We start from the raw sequence: 17,260 nt of genomic DNA on the forward strand, positions 1-17,260 counted from the left end.
GTGTTAATGAAGGTTAAAGTGGGAGGCAGTCCCATGAGCTTATTTTCTGCACACAGGTCAAAAACATTGGTGCAACCACCCAAATTGTCCCCGTTCTGAAAGTTAAGAGCTACAAATGATACCTAGCTCAGTGTCACTCCTGGATTGGATAAGTGGAAGAAACTGAATGGTTGGGCGAACACTAAAGCATAAACTGTGAGATCTAATGACAGAAGTAAGTAGGCATAAACACAAAGAAACTCTCATAGCTTCAAAAATATCAAATACACACAAATCCAAAGAAAAATATGTTTATTTAATCTATATAGAAATGATGCAATGTGCATCTCAAAGGGAAAAACTGTGAGACAAAAATACTTTGGTACATTTAAATTTCCACATTGCAATTTTTTAAAAGGAGAAAGCAGCAGGGTACGGTGGTGTGGTGGCTCCTACACATGCTTCAGGAAAACAATCCTCAAGAAGTTGTACTGAACTATTGCAAGTTGTTTCTTTGTTATGCATTACGTATGATTAGACTACGCCACCGCTTCACTGAATATTGCACCCTGAATGTGCAAATCCGGGCTCACGATAACTGACATGTAGCGAAACACACTGGTGAGCTTTGATTAAAATAATGAATCAGTGATGGTGTTCAGATGATGTGCAGTATAAAATTGATACAAAAAGGCATATGTGATTTACAAACAATTAAAATTCTACAAATAGTCTCTCAAATACAATTGAATTAAAAGCCAGACTCCAGTGGTCGTTCTGCAGAGCGCACCTGCTACTGAAAGCATAACGGAGAGAGCTGTCAGGCGGTTTAGTAAAAACTAACGCTTCTGAGTGATGTTCTCACAGATCCCACTAACAATGACAAATCTGAATATCTGATGGCAAGTTTCTACTTTCTATTCTGTCATCGCCTCAAGAGACAACTAGATACCTCATATCAAAGTTTACAATTTCAAAAAGTTAGAAGCTAAAAATATTTCTCCTGAAATATGTTGCAAATGTAGCTGCGATACTCTGCAACAATAAAAACACACTACAATAAAGGTGAAACAACATATAAAGTGCAAAGAGAGGTTTCAATAAATGCACTGGTACTGACTATAGTAGTCACACAGGCAGTGTACAAATACTCTAAAAATGCCACTTCCCTTGTTTCCCCCTCTTTTTTTTAATTTCCTACCTGTCGTTTTCTCTTATTTTATCTCAACTGCTTTCAGGATGGATCGTCTTAAAAAGGCATTTCTCACAGTATTTGGCCAAGACCAACTTGTAACTTAAAAGTTGTCAAGCAAGATTTACTCTATACACTGCATATTGCTGCTTAAAATGTCATGGATATGTTTTCTGAGAGATGTAGGTGACTGGCTTCCGCCGCAAGCGGAGGTACATTCATTTCATTGTGGCATAAAATGACATAAAAATTAGAAGTCAGTACAACAAGACCGTCACAATCACGTGACACCTTCCACCTTTTTTTTTGCAGTTAATTACTCATTTAGTTTATTTAACAACATGAAAAGTGAGAATTTACTCTTTTCTTCTATAGCACTGGCAAAAAAAAAAAGCAAATTCCTCATCTTTCCGGAATCAACAGAAAGGTAGTAAACATTTAAAATGTTTTATCTCGAAATACTGCCCAAACTGAGATCAGTGCCAACTACAGCAACAACAACTGTAACAACAACAATATCAATATTGTAAAAAATGAGAAAAAAAAATCACAAGAAAAATAAAATACAATAATAAAACCCTCTTCATAGAAATCAAACCAGACTATCTCTAACGTGAATATACCGGACAACGTAAACCTACTAAAGTTAGCAAACTTTATACCACAGAAAGCACATCAATCGTATTCCTCTCACAGAGAGCGCTCACATCATTGTTTCTACAATGGTGTGGGTGGGCTTGATTAAGCCATTGTTCCCATTTGGGTCCAGGGGCTGTGTCAGCTCACTGCCCTTCAAGTTGTATTCTTTCGGGCGGGAGCTCACGCCTGACTTCGCTGGGGCTGCCACTGCTTTGATCCTCTGAGGGAAGAAGATGAGACATTAAAATAATGATCGTCAGAAACTGGGGTGGTTTAGGGCTTGAAATGACAGTTATCAAGAAAATAAACAAGGGGAGCTGATTAAGGGCAGTTTATGTGATTATTAATTATTGTGTACTTTCTTTTTAAGTAAAATGCTGAAACAAATGAACCAAAAATACATGCAAATTGCTGACTGGACTTTTCTGCTTTTGCAAAGAGCCGGGAAGTCTGTTTCTTCTTGACTTTGGATTGATTTTCCCCATTTAAATCTCTGCAGGAAAGCTCCCGTTAAAAGCTCACCTCAATCAGAGGTCCCTCAGACTGCAAGATCTTGATGACCATCACCATTGGGATGCAGATCATGGAGGACAGAGCCAAAATCCAGCCCAGACCGATGGCCCAGTCTGGGTACTCATACACCTTGTTATAGGTCAATGGCTTGTACTTCACCAGTGAGAAGACAAAACAGCCCTACAGGGAGCAAACACACACACGCACGCACACTGCATTTAGCACAAGCTGCGCCTCTTACATGTGACCTTCAGCAATCAACATTTGTCACGCCAGTTCCTCCAACACAGTGAAGTGCCACTGATCTCTCACCATGCAGAGGACAGGAGTGATTATGGACCAGCTCCATTTCATCCACGGGTTTGGTCTGTAGCCAATCATATCCTCAACTGCATCATAGAAGTTATCGACTCCTGTTCAACACAAAACAGAATAAACAATAAGCCGAGTCTATTTGTTTCTGCAAAGTTTGCCAAAATAGTGAATAGTGCACATTAGATACCAGCGACTCTATAATCTACACGTGTTGTTGTTTCCAATGATAGAATGACCTTGGACTGCATTGGAGTTTCACTGGGTCATGGCTATATAGTATCAATAATCTTAGCTCTGTCTTTTACATGTTAATAGACCATTAATGGTCTTTACTGGCTGGCTATAGATTGCTGTGTGTTTAGTGCAACTGTGCTCTAGTCCACTGGTTTGTGCAAGACATTAGCTGTTGATGTGAATATTAATTCTGTTTATTCTGTTTTTACTCTTTTCCTCTTTTTTGCTGATGAATAGACAAATAACTACTATAACAGCATCAGTTCAGCACAAAAGCCCCCAGCTTCACAAATTAAATGTTGTCCGGGAACTACTTTTCTGGACCACAGAGCCTCCACCAATAAAAGGGGTGCCATTAAAGCGCATGGGCATTAGCAGGGAAGGTGCAGCTTTACTTCCATTCCATTTAAGGTTTTTCTCTTCTGGCTAAATGTCGCTTTGTTAATATTGGTAGGGTACAATCTGGTGGGAGGCAACTCTCAGTGGCCAATGACAATCTAGCAGGGCACTAACTCCATCCTCACCTCCCCTCAACGTCAAAGCAAGCCCACAGTTAAAGTTATTTACTCCTGACGTCTGAAAACCTCACAAGGCCACCTTTGTTTTACACCCCAGAGATCATTAAGACCTCTTTTACGAAACTTTTTGATGGACACAACAGAAACCTATCACATCTAGAGTCACTTCCACTTACCATAAACCCAGGCTACAGCAATGCATTCAAAGAACGCAACCCACAAAAGGCACACACCACTGGCTGCATAGTAGTCAAAGAGCTGGAACACATACATGCCACCCTGGAAAAAGAGGAGACGGAAAGCTGCATTAATTATCTGTGTGTGCATGTGTGCGTGTGGTGAAAAAACGGACCCCACAGAGATAGAAGGGGGTATTAAATCAGGGTGGGCGAGGGTGCTGAAAGCAGGACACAAGAATCCTGGCACCCTACCCGTAGAGTTCAACAGGTGCTGAGACGTCATTGAAGCACGGTTAAATGCTGAATGGAAAACAGCATTCCAAATTGTTCCATTCTGACATGCCGGATGTGTGTGTGGTAGTGTGCTAGGAAGCCATATTTGGCTATGACAATACAGCAGCAGAGAGGCATGTAGAAAATGTGCGGGGTTATCGCTGTTGTTCATCTGTTCCTTTTCCTTATCTTAACGGGACAGCCATCAGAAGTATGTGCGCTAGTGACTGCTGATGGACTTACTTTTGTCACCATGGCGAGTCCCAGGAGATAGCTCATGAAACACATCACAGCTATGAAGATCTCTCGCCGATAACCTTTCCTCAGGACGGCTGGATACAGATCCACAATAGAGGTGATCTGACCTTCCACTTCAACAAACTGTGGGGACAAAAGCAAAAAAAGTTCTCAGAGAATTTAAAAAAGAAAAAAACATTTAAAAATGTGCATATCTTTCTGCGTGTGCGCAGCTCTTGTTTTGCCTCCACAAACGAGTGATTAGAGAATGAGGGCCGTCTTTGTTGGGCAGTAATGAGAATTTAAACAAGGCTCCTCTCTGCAACACTGGTTTGTTGCTACCAAGACACAAGAGCAACAAAACAGTGAATCACTGTCTCTGTCTGCTTGTCTGTGTAACACTCTCGCTCCCCTGTGTCTCCTCATTGCCTCATAAGCAACAATATGTTTCAAGAAAACTATGAATTTCCTCACAGAGAACACGCTCCTTTGTTGCACAATAACAAAGAAAAAATCCCTTACACAACTGTGGCATGTATGTGTGAGCGAGGTTAACAATATATAGCATTCAGGAGTACAAATGTGCATATAATTTATGGCCAAATAAATGCACCCACACACACTGGCATTAGTTCTCTCATGGAAATAGCAGCACTTGCATGAGCTTTTACATGTACTCAAATATAGAGTGCTGGCCTGATCTTGCAGCTGACTGAGATGAGGAGCTTGCCATGTGCAGGACTCAGTTAGCACAAGAGTAGAATTACACTTGAAGGCAGGAAATGTGATATAGCTGGAGAATCCCTTGGGAGTACACTTGTGTTTTGTCTACTTAGATTATCTTGTCTTAATCAGAGCTCTGCCTCGTATGAAAGCCAGGCTGCTTGCGTACAAACTATTATCCTTACTTTTATAAACTAAATGTTTGGACATCCACCAACTTCCACAAAGGAACTGTGATCCTTAAGGAATCAAATGTGGTAGTAAAATGCCTTTGTGTAAACCGGTTTCTTGTCTGTCAGTCATCTGATAACTTAGAGAGGTTAGAAACAGAAAGGAGAGACACTAAATGTGTTTTACGTATTCGGTCAATAAACCCACAGACTCTTGGAGGTGTCCATCTCAAATTAACGGGCACAAGACCAAACAACTGTTCTGAGGATAGCTTTACACTACAGCAAAAACACTGACCTGGCTGTCAAGGCCCAGAAGCAGCAGCATGATGAAGAAGAGAATGGCCCACAGGGTTGGCAGTGGCATCATGGATACAGCTTTAGGGTAGGCAATGAAGGCCAAGCCGGGACCTGGAAGGGGAACAGAGAGGGGATGGGGAGAAGGGAGAGAGGACAGAATTAACATTTCTATCTAATTTTGGCTTGGCCAATACAGTGTGAGGGAATGGTAAAATAAAGTAAATGCCGAATCAGAGGGGCCGAGCAAAGAAAATACTGCGTTATGGCCAACAAGACATGGAATAGCTCTAACTGTGTGAAATGGTTCCTTTTTTTTTGCTGGCCATATATTAAAACCATCTTTAGATTGGTTTTTAATCTAATTTATCCTCTGTAGCACAAGCAACAAAAATCAACAAAAATACATACTGATGTATACAATGTAAGTATACATACTTTATACGTAACATATTACATAACTGCCAAATGTTACTCAGTGTATATTGCCTTTCTTACTGTACAAATCACAGCTGCCTGACAGAATATTTACAGCTCATTCATTCTGAACATGAGTTTATCAGGATGCATTTCGATAAGCACTCAATATCTGTGACATGCTGGTTTATTATCACTGCATCAAGGTGTGCAGTGATAATAAACTTAATTTAAACAAAGCAGACATGGATTTTAGCAAAGCAATGAACCAGTTCAGTGAGATATTATAAGAGCATCAGACACAGACTCCATCAATTGAACAGCTGAGAAAAATGTAGGTCAAAATATTTGAAAAAACATATACATATATATATATAGATATATAGATATAGATATATTTTGGTTTCCATATATGATGGAAGCAGCATAGAATTAGTGTTCATTTGATTACTTTATTATATTCCAGATAGCAAAACTTCTAACTTAAACTGAGCAGAGAAAGCATGCTTAAAGAAGACACCTCCCCTTCAAAGTCAACATAAGAAATAGAGGAAGACAGATCCAGAACCAGTGGCGTCCATCTCAGGAGATCCACAGCTTGTTAGCAGAACTGGGCTTACAACATACAGTTACATACATACAGTAAATGGCCAGTCTTCTTAGCAATGGTCCAAAAGATAAAGCTACTGAATGGCATGAGGAGGATCACTGTGGGACAGACTGGTGCCACTGAACAGCTGTAGTAATGATGACGGCACAGTGCAGGAGCTCTTTAACGCCGCAGTTCATTGTGTAGCTAAAACACACAGCATCTCACCAATGCCATGAAATCTGTCCTCAGAAAACGTGGATCACACTTTGTAGAAATAAACCTGTTTCTCTGAGGCTTTTGTTCAAGGAGTGCGCAGTTGCCGATACCTCTACGTTGCTAGATTTCGAGACTTACATAAGCTACTTCTTTTAAATTGAATTCAATTTTCGATTTTTCCAATTGTCTTTTTTCTTTTCTTTTCTTTTTTTTCCGGGCAGCAGCACCCACCATCACTGCTGCCATCACCTTGGACCCTCGTACCTGACTCTGCCACATCGGCAATGTCCACCCCTTGTTCTTGTGCCATGAAGCCCAGGACGGAAAATATTGCGAAGCCAGACACAAAACTGGTACCGCTGTTGAGGCCTCCCAGCAGCAAACAGTCCCTATGTCACACATATGTCATGGAGGTTGTTAATGAACACAGGTGGAACCGAAGTTCCCATTTTCTTTTCACGCAACCGTCTCTGACACGAGTTGCTGTCACTACTAGACTCCCACTCGCCCTAGTGGAAACACAGCTCACCTGTAGCAGTTGTATTTGTACTTGTTGTAGCTCCCCAGTGACGTCATGGCACCCAGGCAAATGGCATAGGAGAAGAAAATCTGGGTTCCTGCATCAATCCACACCTGAGGAGTAGGACGTGATTGCTGATTTTTCAAGATTTCAAAAGATTGCCTTAAATCTACAATCACTGGTACATGCTTAGGGGCAGTAAAAATAAGGTTAAGTACTCCATCATCATCATCCTATCATCTTGTTCTATTATATCCAACACACAGAAAGCTGTGACCAGTAAAATTCAAACAATGAACTGAAAATTGCTCGAAAGCTAAAAATCGTGACCATGTTGTTTGACTTGGAGAAGGAGCATGTGCATGATGTGACGGTGCAGTAAAGCCATAAACAGCAGCAGTGGAATATCTTAGTTTAGCAAAAAGTCTGGAAACAAAAGGAAACAGACGGCCTCTGACTCTTTCCAAAGGTAATAAAATCCACCAGCAAATCCAGAGATCACTTCGTCTTTTTAAAAATATATGGTCAGAGTCATGCCTGTAATGTAAGCATATTCACTTGCTATTGCAACTGTTAAATTAAATTGCTTCGTTGCTGCTTTGTTTAATCTTTTGGTTTAATGGACTAAAGTTATATTCTCTTGATTTGTGAGCTATGCAGGTGCTGTTTGGGATCTTCATGCTAAACTAATCAAACTGTCTGCTTTGTATAGCTTCATATTTAGTTCAGAAAGCTCATTTAGTGCTCATCAAAAACAACAACAGGTGAACGGCTTCCTTTATATAATTTTATATGGCCCAGAGACTATTGTAGGAAGCTTTAACAGATCAAATAAAAAAGGTTTTCATTCTTACCTCTGGATCTTGTAGGCGGGTTACGTTAGGGTAAAGGTAAAATTTGATCCCTTCTCTGGCTCCAGGAAGCGTCACGCCACGCACCAGCAGTACAATCAGCATGACAAATGGGAAAGTTGCTGTTATATACACCACCTAGACCGGACAAAGGATTTATTAGCTAAAAACAATGAACAACATTTACATGGGTATGACTCATCACTGTTGAGATATAGTGGGATAAACGCTTCTTCATTTTTTAAGTTTCATTTCCACTCATATTTGTCCAGCTCAAAGGAAACATTGTTCTTATTGGGTGATAACAATTTCCCCCTACAAATAGCTGAGTGGAGGGCCTAGATACACTTCTTCTATAAGAAAAGTCATGCATGACACAGTATAACGTGGCATTCGTGCAATCTGCATACAATAAATCCTGAATTGTTAGCTGATTAAAGGTTAAATCATTTTAAGACAAATTTGTCACAAAAATAGGGAAATACGCACACCTCCAGTTCCTAATAGAGTTATTCGTTTTCAAAGACTTTCAAAGCCTTTTGCCTCTAACCCATTTTCGGGTCTGCTAACAGAAACAAAGACAGGACTAAGGAGCGCCAGTCAAGTGTTTACAGCAGACAGTGTGTCTAGCCAAGGACTGACTTCCAGGACAACGTGGAGGCCTGTGTCTCTTAATCATCTTTATTAACCTTGTTTCCAAGCATGTGGGCTTTCTCTGAGCAGCAGTGTTTTGTCACTGACTTGTTAGGGAAAAACCAAAAAACTGCATCCAAGCAACCCAAAAAGTACAGGGTGTGTTGATGAGTCACACTCACTTTCCCTGTGGACTTGACTCCCTTCCAGATGCAGAAAAAGCAGACGACCCACACTGCCAGGAGACACAGTGCTAAGTCCCACTTCAGGGGCCCTATGTCTTCAATTCCAGTGGAGATGCTTAGGACGTTGCGTCTGCAGAGAAAACGAATGTAAGTGCCTAACTAACAATTCACAAATTGCCATTAGATCCAAACATATTACAAAGCAAATGTGCATGAAAAAAAAACTTTTCTTCAATTTAATTCCACAGTTAAGGTCTAACTTTGAGGATGAACTAGCATGGTGCAGCGCAAACCAAGTTTATATTAAACTAGTGGAGAACTAGTGCTTTCTAAAAGTAAACACTCCCCTTGCAAAAATGTTGCTGTTCAAACACATTTACACAAGCAAGATAAAGAAGCACTGTTACTTTGGTATACTGAAGAGTGGATATGTGTGTGTGTGTGTGCCACTCACTCCCAGAACTCGGTGACGGGGGAGGTAAAGTTGGTAGCATTGGCTGCCAGCCAAAGGGTCTTGTTCTTGCGCACTGTGTCCTCTACACAGTGCTCTGTGTTCCAAGGCTGCTTGCATTTTGCCCAGGGGAGCTCGGGCTGAAAGCACTGAAACAGGTAGTAGAGTCCCCAGGCCAAGATCACAATGTAGTAGATGTTTAGTAGAGACACGATCACGATAGAGGCATAGCCAATACCTGGAGACACAATAAGAGGGCGGGCAGATTTGAATTTTAAGGTAAAACTTTCTTTTAACATTCGAATCAGGCTTTGTGTCGGCTTCATTTAAAGCTGCAGTAACAGATTTGTGACCACTTGTGGGCAGAAAAATTGCTGTGAACACAACATTGACAAAACACGTGATTCAGTTCTCCTTTTTTGTTCAGCTGTTCACCTACCCTATCGTTTTTTTGTTTTTATTACTGCCTATTGTGAGAGCTCAGTCAGAGTGAACCAAAACAGGAAATTAAAACAATGCAAAGTATACAAAACGGCACACATAATTTGCTGCAGAGATGGGTTAAAATTCCATGTGTGTTCATCAAAACAAGCTGATGAGAAATTAGTCATGTGAGCCTCTGTTTATTTCAAAATATCGATAATAGCCACTTTAAAAGAACGTGAAAATATTGTGAAGTTACAGCAGCGGCACGGAGTGTGGTCAAAGGTGAACAAGAAGACTTTATTTGAACTCGAACACAGAGGACTATCTACTGTTATAATGTCCTTAGTGTTTTTAAGTTATTTTTAGATGACTTTGCTGGGAACCTGGACACAAACACCCCGGTACTCTTCCATCGCTTTGGAGTATTTTTAAACTTATCATCTCTTTCACTCCCACCTCCCCCTTCCTACATTCCAAATGCAAACTGATAGACGATGCACGCGGTCCACATGAGTAAAGTCGCATCACTGTGTGATAAAAACAAATTAAGGTATGCTGAACAGCACAGAGAGCTGTGATTGGTCAATTCCGCAGCGAACTGGGGACTTTCTCTAAAACAGCAGGTGGGCAGACATCAGCTTCAGCATTCTTTGGATAACAGGGACCGTTGACAGCTGCTGGAGATCCGGGAGCCATGCAGTTTCCTCTTGCGTGATGTCCCACGTGTGAACATGAGTAAGAGTGTCAAAGCAGCTGCCACGGGTGTGGTGCGTCAGTGCTTGTCTACAGCTGTCATTCAAATGTAAAGGGATGCATATAAGCGGTCCGGCAAGAGCTCAAGTAAAGAAATCAGGTGACAAAAGAGCAACTGAGGCAGTGCTGTCCTGCAGTACTCACAGTTTTGATTATATCTCATAATCCAAAACAAAACAAGCAGGCACGCTGCAGCTCCATGGCAACAAAATGATCAGAGTCTCATGCAGCAGGTTTGCACGAGACTCTGATCATTGCTAGGCAACTTTTCCCCCCTCACAGTCTGTTTCTATGGCAACCAAGAACTCATCAGTCGATTTCAGCAGGCACATTTTGGGGGAGAGACGCGACACTTATTAAGAACAGACATCTATGAGAGAAAACTTGCTGTCCTCTCCCACCCAGCAAAGAACCATTTATGCGCTAGATACTAAACAAACAAGCTAATCGTGTTGTTGTGCTGAAGCACACACAAAGCTGAAGTTCACAGCAGTTCCAGCTGTTTGGTGGCTGGCACATGTGCTCCTGCTTGTAGGAAAAATTTAGGTAAGTGTGTGTGTCGTTCTTTTTTTTCTTTGCTTTTTGTATGAATAATATAAGCTTGCATTATGTTCAAGAGTTAGAATAAGCTGGGGACATGTGATCGTGTCTGTATGAGGACTGAGCATTGTGCATGTGTAGTAGAGCTATAACTGGATTTTTAATGTTTTATTTTTTCAAAAAGAGGGGAAAATAAACCTAATATATAAACATGGGCATCCTCCAGCCGAAGCTCCAAACCTCCAAATATTCAGGAATTTTAATTCTTAGCTTCTGCATTTCTGCATTCTTTGTGATGTAACCTTCACAACACAAAGCAGACTAATGGGGTAAGACTGGTCTAATTGTACTGGCAGAGAGAAGAGGACACCTCGGCAGAACACGCTGTCCAAAAGATGAATACTGGACTGACACAGGAGGAAAATGAGGGCAGAAACCTCGCTCAGACAAATGAGGCTTTTACTCAGCGTTAAATATTAAACGAACAAGTCGGGGAACATTTGTGCAGAGGTTTTATCCTTCTTTCTGTGGGTGAGAGGTTTGTGTTTGTGTGTTTGAACTGACCAGTGAAGATGGGGCAGAGCTTAGCCCAGCAGGTGATCCCTCCCTCAGAGGTGTACTGGCCCAGTGCGACTTCCAGGAAGAACACTGGCAGACCACCCCCGAAAAGGAAGATGAAGTAAGGGATAAGAAATGCACCTGAGGGAATTCAAGCACGATTGAGTTCAGATATTTTGTGACCTTAATCTTGATCTTTTTTTAATTCTATCTGTTGTGCATCTATTACGTACCGCCACCATTTTTATAACAAAGGTAAGGGAAGCGCCAGACGTTTCCTAATCCGACAAAGCCTCCGGCCACGGACAGGACAAAGTCGAGCTTACTGGCCCACTTCTCCCTCTGAGGAGCTTTGCCTTCTGCCTCATCCTCAGGTCTCGTACCTGGGCTCTTCCCTGGTGAAGGTTTCAGAGTGTCCTTGTGAAAGTCCTTCAGACATTGAAGCTTCTCTTTTTGTGCCATGCTGCAGCCAAAGAAAAAAAAAGACACAATGATACAAACAAAAGGAGAGAGGTGAGCGGGAGGCGCATTAGGGAGATAATGCTATCTCCTGACTGTGTTTCGGCTTGCTGTGCGAGCGCATAATATACACGACAATGCTGCTAATCTTGCTAATCTGAGCAACTCATGCCTGGAGGTCATTCAGACTATTGAAATGGTTGGGGAGCAGATTTGCCTTTGACAAGAGAGCAGATCCAGTATGGAATAAGCTTTAGGCAAGAAGAGTCAAAATGCAAATTCTACAATTTTACCAAGAGATATCAAAACATCAGCGCTACAGATTGCAACAGAATACACTTGTGCAATCACACAGTGAAGAAACCCACTGTCCTTCTTACTCTGTCGCAATAACCCACAGATGAAGGAAATCATTTGGTTTTAAACACATGCTGTGAACCACAGTTAAATTACACTGTTGTAATTCAGATGAGTGTTTTTTACAATGCAATGAAAGACTTTATGAACCGAGTTAACCTGAAGGATCTCTGTTTTTTTTTCTACCACATCAGTAGCGACTCAGTTCAACAGGATCCAAATTTAGAGAGGACGATATCCTTGTACATTCCCGTAGTGCTGACTACTCTCAAGAAGCTACAACAGCCTAAGTTAACTCGAGTGTTTACACTGTAAACCATCTTTCCACGAAAGAAAGGATTTGTTAATACGGGTCGAGGTATCCTATTGCGCTGCGTGAGCCAAAAAGAAAAAAGCAACCCTAATAGGGTAGGAATAACTGTGTAACGCATGGCAAGGCTGAATATAATTTAAGCTCCCGGCCAGCGGGTGTTTTAGAAAGAACAAAGGAGCCATAATGACAAAGCCATAATTAATTTTAAGATATGAGATTGAATCTGATGCTACTGAGAATGAGTTGGCAAAGCAAAATCAGATACTTCCTCTTAACAAAGATCAGGTGATGAAAAGCATGTGCAGAAACTAACTAATCTAAGTTCAGTTCCTCTTGACACCTAGTCAAGAGAACTTTTTTTATAGAGACAGTTAAAAAAAAAAAAGAGGCAATTGAATTTACAATCACACTTTCATCTCTCAGGAAATGGACTTTAACCAACAACAACATTGGGGAAAAGATTCTCTGAGAGCTCTCACATGTCTCCTCACTAAATTGGTGCACACTGTGAGCCATCTTTTTCTGAGTTTTCTCTCTTCCTGTTATGCATGACAAGTCCACTTGAATTGCTTGCCATTCTCAGGCTTGCTTACATAACTGGATCAGTTCTGTTTCTCATCCTGTTTCTCTCTCTCGCTCTCTCTTTATCCCTTTTACTCCCCTCCTTTTACTCTCGTCCACTCAGCGTAAGCTTTCACTTGCCTGCCTCGTGTTAGGAAGCTATAGATTTAAGCGAACAGTCCTTTGGGCTGGCCCCAGATATAGCTCACAAGAAATTCCCTAAGCCTTTAGGAACGAAAATAGTGGACTTGTTGAGAATACTCAGTGATGAATGTAAAATTACTGCCTTTCTTCATGTCAATTTGCATCACAAAAACAACAACAACAACAACAACAACAACAACAAAGCCTATTCGCAGTTCTTTCACACTGTATTTAATCTGACAAAGCTGTGACTTCACACACACAAGCTGTACCCGGTAAAATCAAATCTCCCCTCAGAAAAACAATACAAAAAACTTACATTTCCTTCATGGCTGCGACTATGTATAGTGTTCCTCTCTCTCAGCTGTCACCATTCCTCTGTACTGAATGTCTTTATGCCGCCAGGGTCAGAAGAAGTGAAGCTGACAGCAGAGCCCGCCCCTTGGCTAAAGACAATTAAACCCAAAGTAGAGATTGGACACAGCTTTCCTCTGACAGACAACTCAGGTACCAACGTGGGAGACTGTAAATTTCCACTTACAAGTCTCTGCCCACAAACATACAAACTGCCAAGTGGTGGGGGATGAGTGTGTGTCACACAAGCAATGCATACACATACTATTTATTCATGTTGTCGACACAGAGGACATTTCAGAGGAAGAGATGGACTGAGAGTCCTTCACTGGTTTATGATCTGCTACAAAGTGACCAACTGAATGAAGCATTAAGAGGTTGGTTGTTTATTTGTTTGTTTGTTTTAGACACTTAAATAGAACTGAAAAATGAATTTCACTTCCACAACCCCACTTCCTCTTAAGAGAGATCTTCATGGGAAAACTAATTTAATTTAGGACCATGTCGAGATGTCCTCTGTCCTTTCATGACACGTGGCGTTTTATCTGGGAAATGCAAACAAGTACAGTATCAACTAATAACAATGCCAAATAAGGTAATGTGTCTCCTCTGCTTGTTAATGGTCTATTGGGATGCAGTTCATTGCTTCAATGGCTCACAATGGCTGGCATGGAAAAGTCCGTTTAAACTCCACTGGAGGATTTATACAGTTGAATGAGGGACATGAACCGGCTGGTGACAAGCTGCTGGTTAAATACATCTTTGGCACCTCTTGGATTCATTATCCATACAGTATGTTCCTCAGTGTCGTGCTCTATATACTATTTGGGTTATGCCAAGTTAGGTCACACAATTTGGCTAATAATTAGCCATGGATTCTTCATAATTCATCCTGCCATTCCCACCAGCAGTTACATCATCAATAAACACTTTGACCTGGTTTTAATAACAACCATACATGCCCATGTCGTAACACTACCTCCACCATGTTTGACAGATGATGTGGCATACTTCATATCATGAGCTCTTTCTCTCCGTCTCCATACTTTTCTCTTCCCATCATTCTGGTTAATACTTCAAGCTCACCTGGAAATTAAACTGCTTGCCAGTCAACTGTCCAATTAGCTTTAGCCTCTGAAAATGGGACTAAGCAATGAAAAATGGGTGTAATTCCTAAAATGTTAATGCATTTTAACTCCTAAATTAAACATCCAAGCCTGTATTTCAATCACATATTGACTGCTCGTCTTAAAATCCTCTGAGGCAAAACTCTAAAAATGGTGTCTCTGTCTAACAAATTATGGACTTAACTATAACATAACAAGATTTGTACAGCAGATGCTTGCAACACAAAGAACGTCTGTTAGATGGGGTCATAAAACCAAACATAGTGATGTGTTAAGGAAAACGTAGGGATTGATACCTGTTGAGTAATGTCAAACTGGATGAGTAATGCAAATTGTGAATATACTTTGTTCTTTCACCTACTACTTCTTTTTTCCCTTTAAGAATTGAGTTTTTGTTTTTCTTACAGGCTTTCACATCTCGTCTTCTGCAATTTGGCTAAAATGTCGACTTTAAAACTGATGCTCACTTTGTGATGATCAGGTCTGTGTGCAGTCTGAACAACACATGAAAACTGATAAATTCATTTATATAGTACATGTTATTAAGCTTTAATTCAATGTTCTTTGCATAAATAAACAACCGAATATGCATGCTGTTGGACTGTGGGAAGGACTATGGAGGAACTGAAGGGAAGCTATGCAGGTGCAGGGACAAAATGCAAATGCTACACATAAAGGATCCAACTGGTGAGAAGCTTCAAAGCCAGACCTTTTTGAAACGGGAGTTCTAACAACCACACCACTGCACCATCAGCAATAAAGGAATAAAAATGTAAAACATATCACATATGTGACACAAGTGGACATTCATTCGTTCATTAGATTGACCACACAGCAGCCTTTTATTTTAAAAAAAAAAGAAGTAAAGAAACAGAAGCTGTTGTGATGGGTATCTAATCAGAAGGCAGTTTAGAAAGGAGAATCACAGTAACTTAAGGTCCCCTTGCCAAAGTTGGATGGGGTACAGTTTAAAGACCTTTCATTTTGAAGGTGATTCTGTGTTGTATCAGCAGTCAGCTAATATATTAAAATTTTTGTGTTTTGTGTTGTTGTATTTGAAATGAAGAATTGCAGTAATCCAGGAAAACACTAACCATCAAAGAAAATCAAACAGCATCGCCTCCTAATTTAGCAAAGAATCACAATTTATTTTCAGGTTTACAAGGAGTTTAACAGTAATATATGAAACTACTACTCATGTCACAAGTTCACAAACAAAAACACTTTTTTAAGTCAGCCTTCAAGAAACCTTGTGAGCACCTCACGCCCTCCGAAGGGCCAATTCGGGGACTTTATTTTCAGCACCGATGCCAAAAGAGGTACAGCGACCCCTGAGGTTTTATCTGCTGAGAGGGCGGACTGGTGTTACTAAAGGACACACGCCGATCAATCATACACTGGCTGAGGCGGAGACAGAAGAAGTAGGTTAAGTATGTGTCACTAATATATAAGCTAGTAAACGTCTTAGTTCATCACACCTACTTCAGCATTCACTCAGCTAATGATTTGTGGCTGAGGAAAGCGAAGGTGCACCTTCACACTTTCCTCATCACATATCACTGTGAACGCACCGCCCCTGAACGCACCACAGCAGCTCAGCAAATACGACCAAACAGAAACTGGAAACGCTGTCTTATCAGACACGATGAACATGCAAAAGAGGGTTCAAAGACCAGAACTTCGCTCCTTTCCCTCCCTTTTTTTCTAGTATACAACCAAAACATGCCCTAATTTAGTCACGTCGTTTGTATGGCAGGGCTGAAACAGTGTTGCTTTTCTGTAGCGGATAAGCGCACAGCATCATGTGAAAGAAAAAGAGGAAATGTTTTCAGCTTTTTATGAGCAAATAAAAAGGATCAGCAAGCTTACTTTCCGCATCAGAACACTAAATATTAAACAAACAACAACTTACATCTGGATTAATTAGGGTTTCTCCTATCACACATTTTCTCCTACTAAAACATAGTCTATTAACCTCATGCACTTAATGATATATTAGGAATATATAGGATTACCCGTCCTCTTACTTTTACTAAGCAGCCTGTTGTTCCTTGTTTGGTAGCCTGTGTTTAACGACGAGTCATACAATGTAATCTACTTTTTTTCTCCCCCCCCAAGATCGCTGATTCAATGAGCGTGTGCGCGTTTAATATCAGTTTGAGTGGAAAATCACTAGCTTCTCCATGCAACTCTTAAAGTGGCAGTCTCCTTGCATCCGCCCTTTTACCTGATTCTCTTGACAGCTTCTGACTGACAGACCGATAACGACCGGCAAACGTTATAAACCATCATGCGGCATTGATCAGGGATTTGCAAAAGTGCAGACGATGAACATTTATAGGACTAAATTTAATTTAACGTGACAGTGAAAAGCACCATAAAAAATAAACCAGAATTACGCAAGTAAATTCGGTATGACTTAATGGCTTTATTGGTGGTTTATAAATGATTGACTATGTGCAGTATCGATCAATTATTACCCAATACTGACATACAAGTGGAAAATTACAGCGGGAAGCTATCTATCATTTCTA

The 17,260-nt window shown here is 40.8% G+C and overlaps 1 protein-coding gene across 2 annotated transcripts; it reads right to left on the reverse strand.

The window, feature by feature from the left end:
• Positions 1-274: 274 nt before the first annotated feature.
• On the reverse strand, positions 275-16,853 carry LOC102780524 (sodium- and chloride-dependent taurine transporter-like). 2 transcript variants are annotated; one of them, XM_006796377.3, is made up of 14 exons: positions 16,754-16,853; positions 11,645-11,874; positions 11,418-11,552; positions 9,138-9,372; positions 8,681-8,813; positions 7,869-8,003; positions 7,024-7,127; positions 6,759-6,883; positions 5,271-5,383; positions 4,086-4,223; positions 3,567-3,669; positions 2,636-2,736; positions 2,333-2,503; positions 275-2,030 (listed from the first exon to the last, which is right to left on the reverse strand). In XM_006796377.3, the coding sequence occupies exons 2-14, from the start codon at positions 11,871-11,873 to the stop codon at positions 1,875-1,877; spliced, it is 1,878 nt and encodes a 625-aa protein (XP_006796440.2). In that variant the 5' UTR covers position 11,874; positions 16,754-16,853; the 3' UTR covers positions 275-1,874. The 2 variants fall into 2 exon arrangements, with proteins under 2 accessions (XP_006796440.2, XP_006796439.2); XM_006796376.3 differs by lacking the exon at positions 16,754-16,853 and adding an exon at positions 13,565-13,666.
• Between the last annotated feature and the right edge of the window lie 407 nt (positions 16,854-17,260).

This window comes from Neolamprologus brichardi, chromosome 20, assembly GCF_056152115.1.
Source record: "Neolamprologus brichardi isolate AB-2024 chromosome 20, ASM5615211v1, whole genome shotgun sequence".
Taxonomy (NCBI): domain Eukaryota; kingdom Metazoa; phylum Chordata; class Actinopteri; order Cichliformes; family Cichlidae; genus Neolamprologus; species Neolamprologus brichardi.

What these genes read in the sequence shown, in the direction of transcription:
- LOC102780524 (XM_006796376.3), bottom strand. An exon ending in TTGTTATAAAAATGGTGGCG is followed by an intron (nt 11,553 to 11,644) that starts GTACGTAATAGA and finishes GAATTCCCTCAG; the next exon opens with GTGCATTTCTTATCCCTTAC. An exon ending in TTCTGGGCCTTGACAGCCAG is followed by an intron (nt 4,224 to 5,270) that starts GTCAGTGTTTTT and finishes TTGTCCCCACAG; the next exon opens with TTTGTTGAAGTGGAAGGTCA.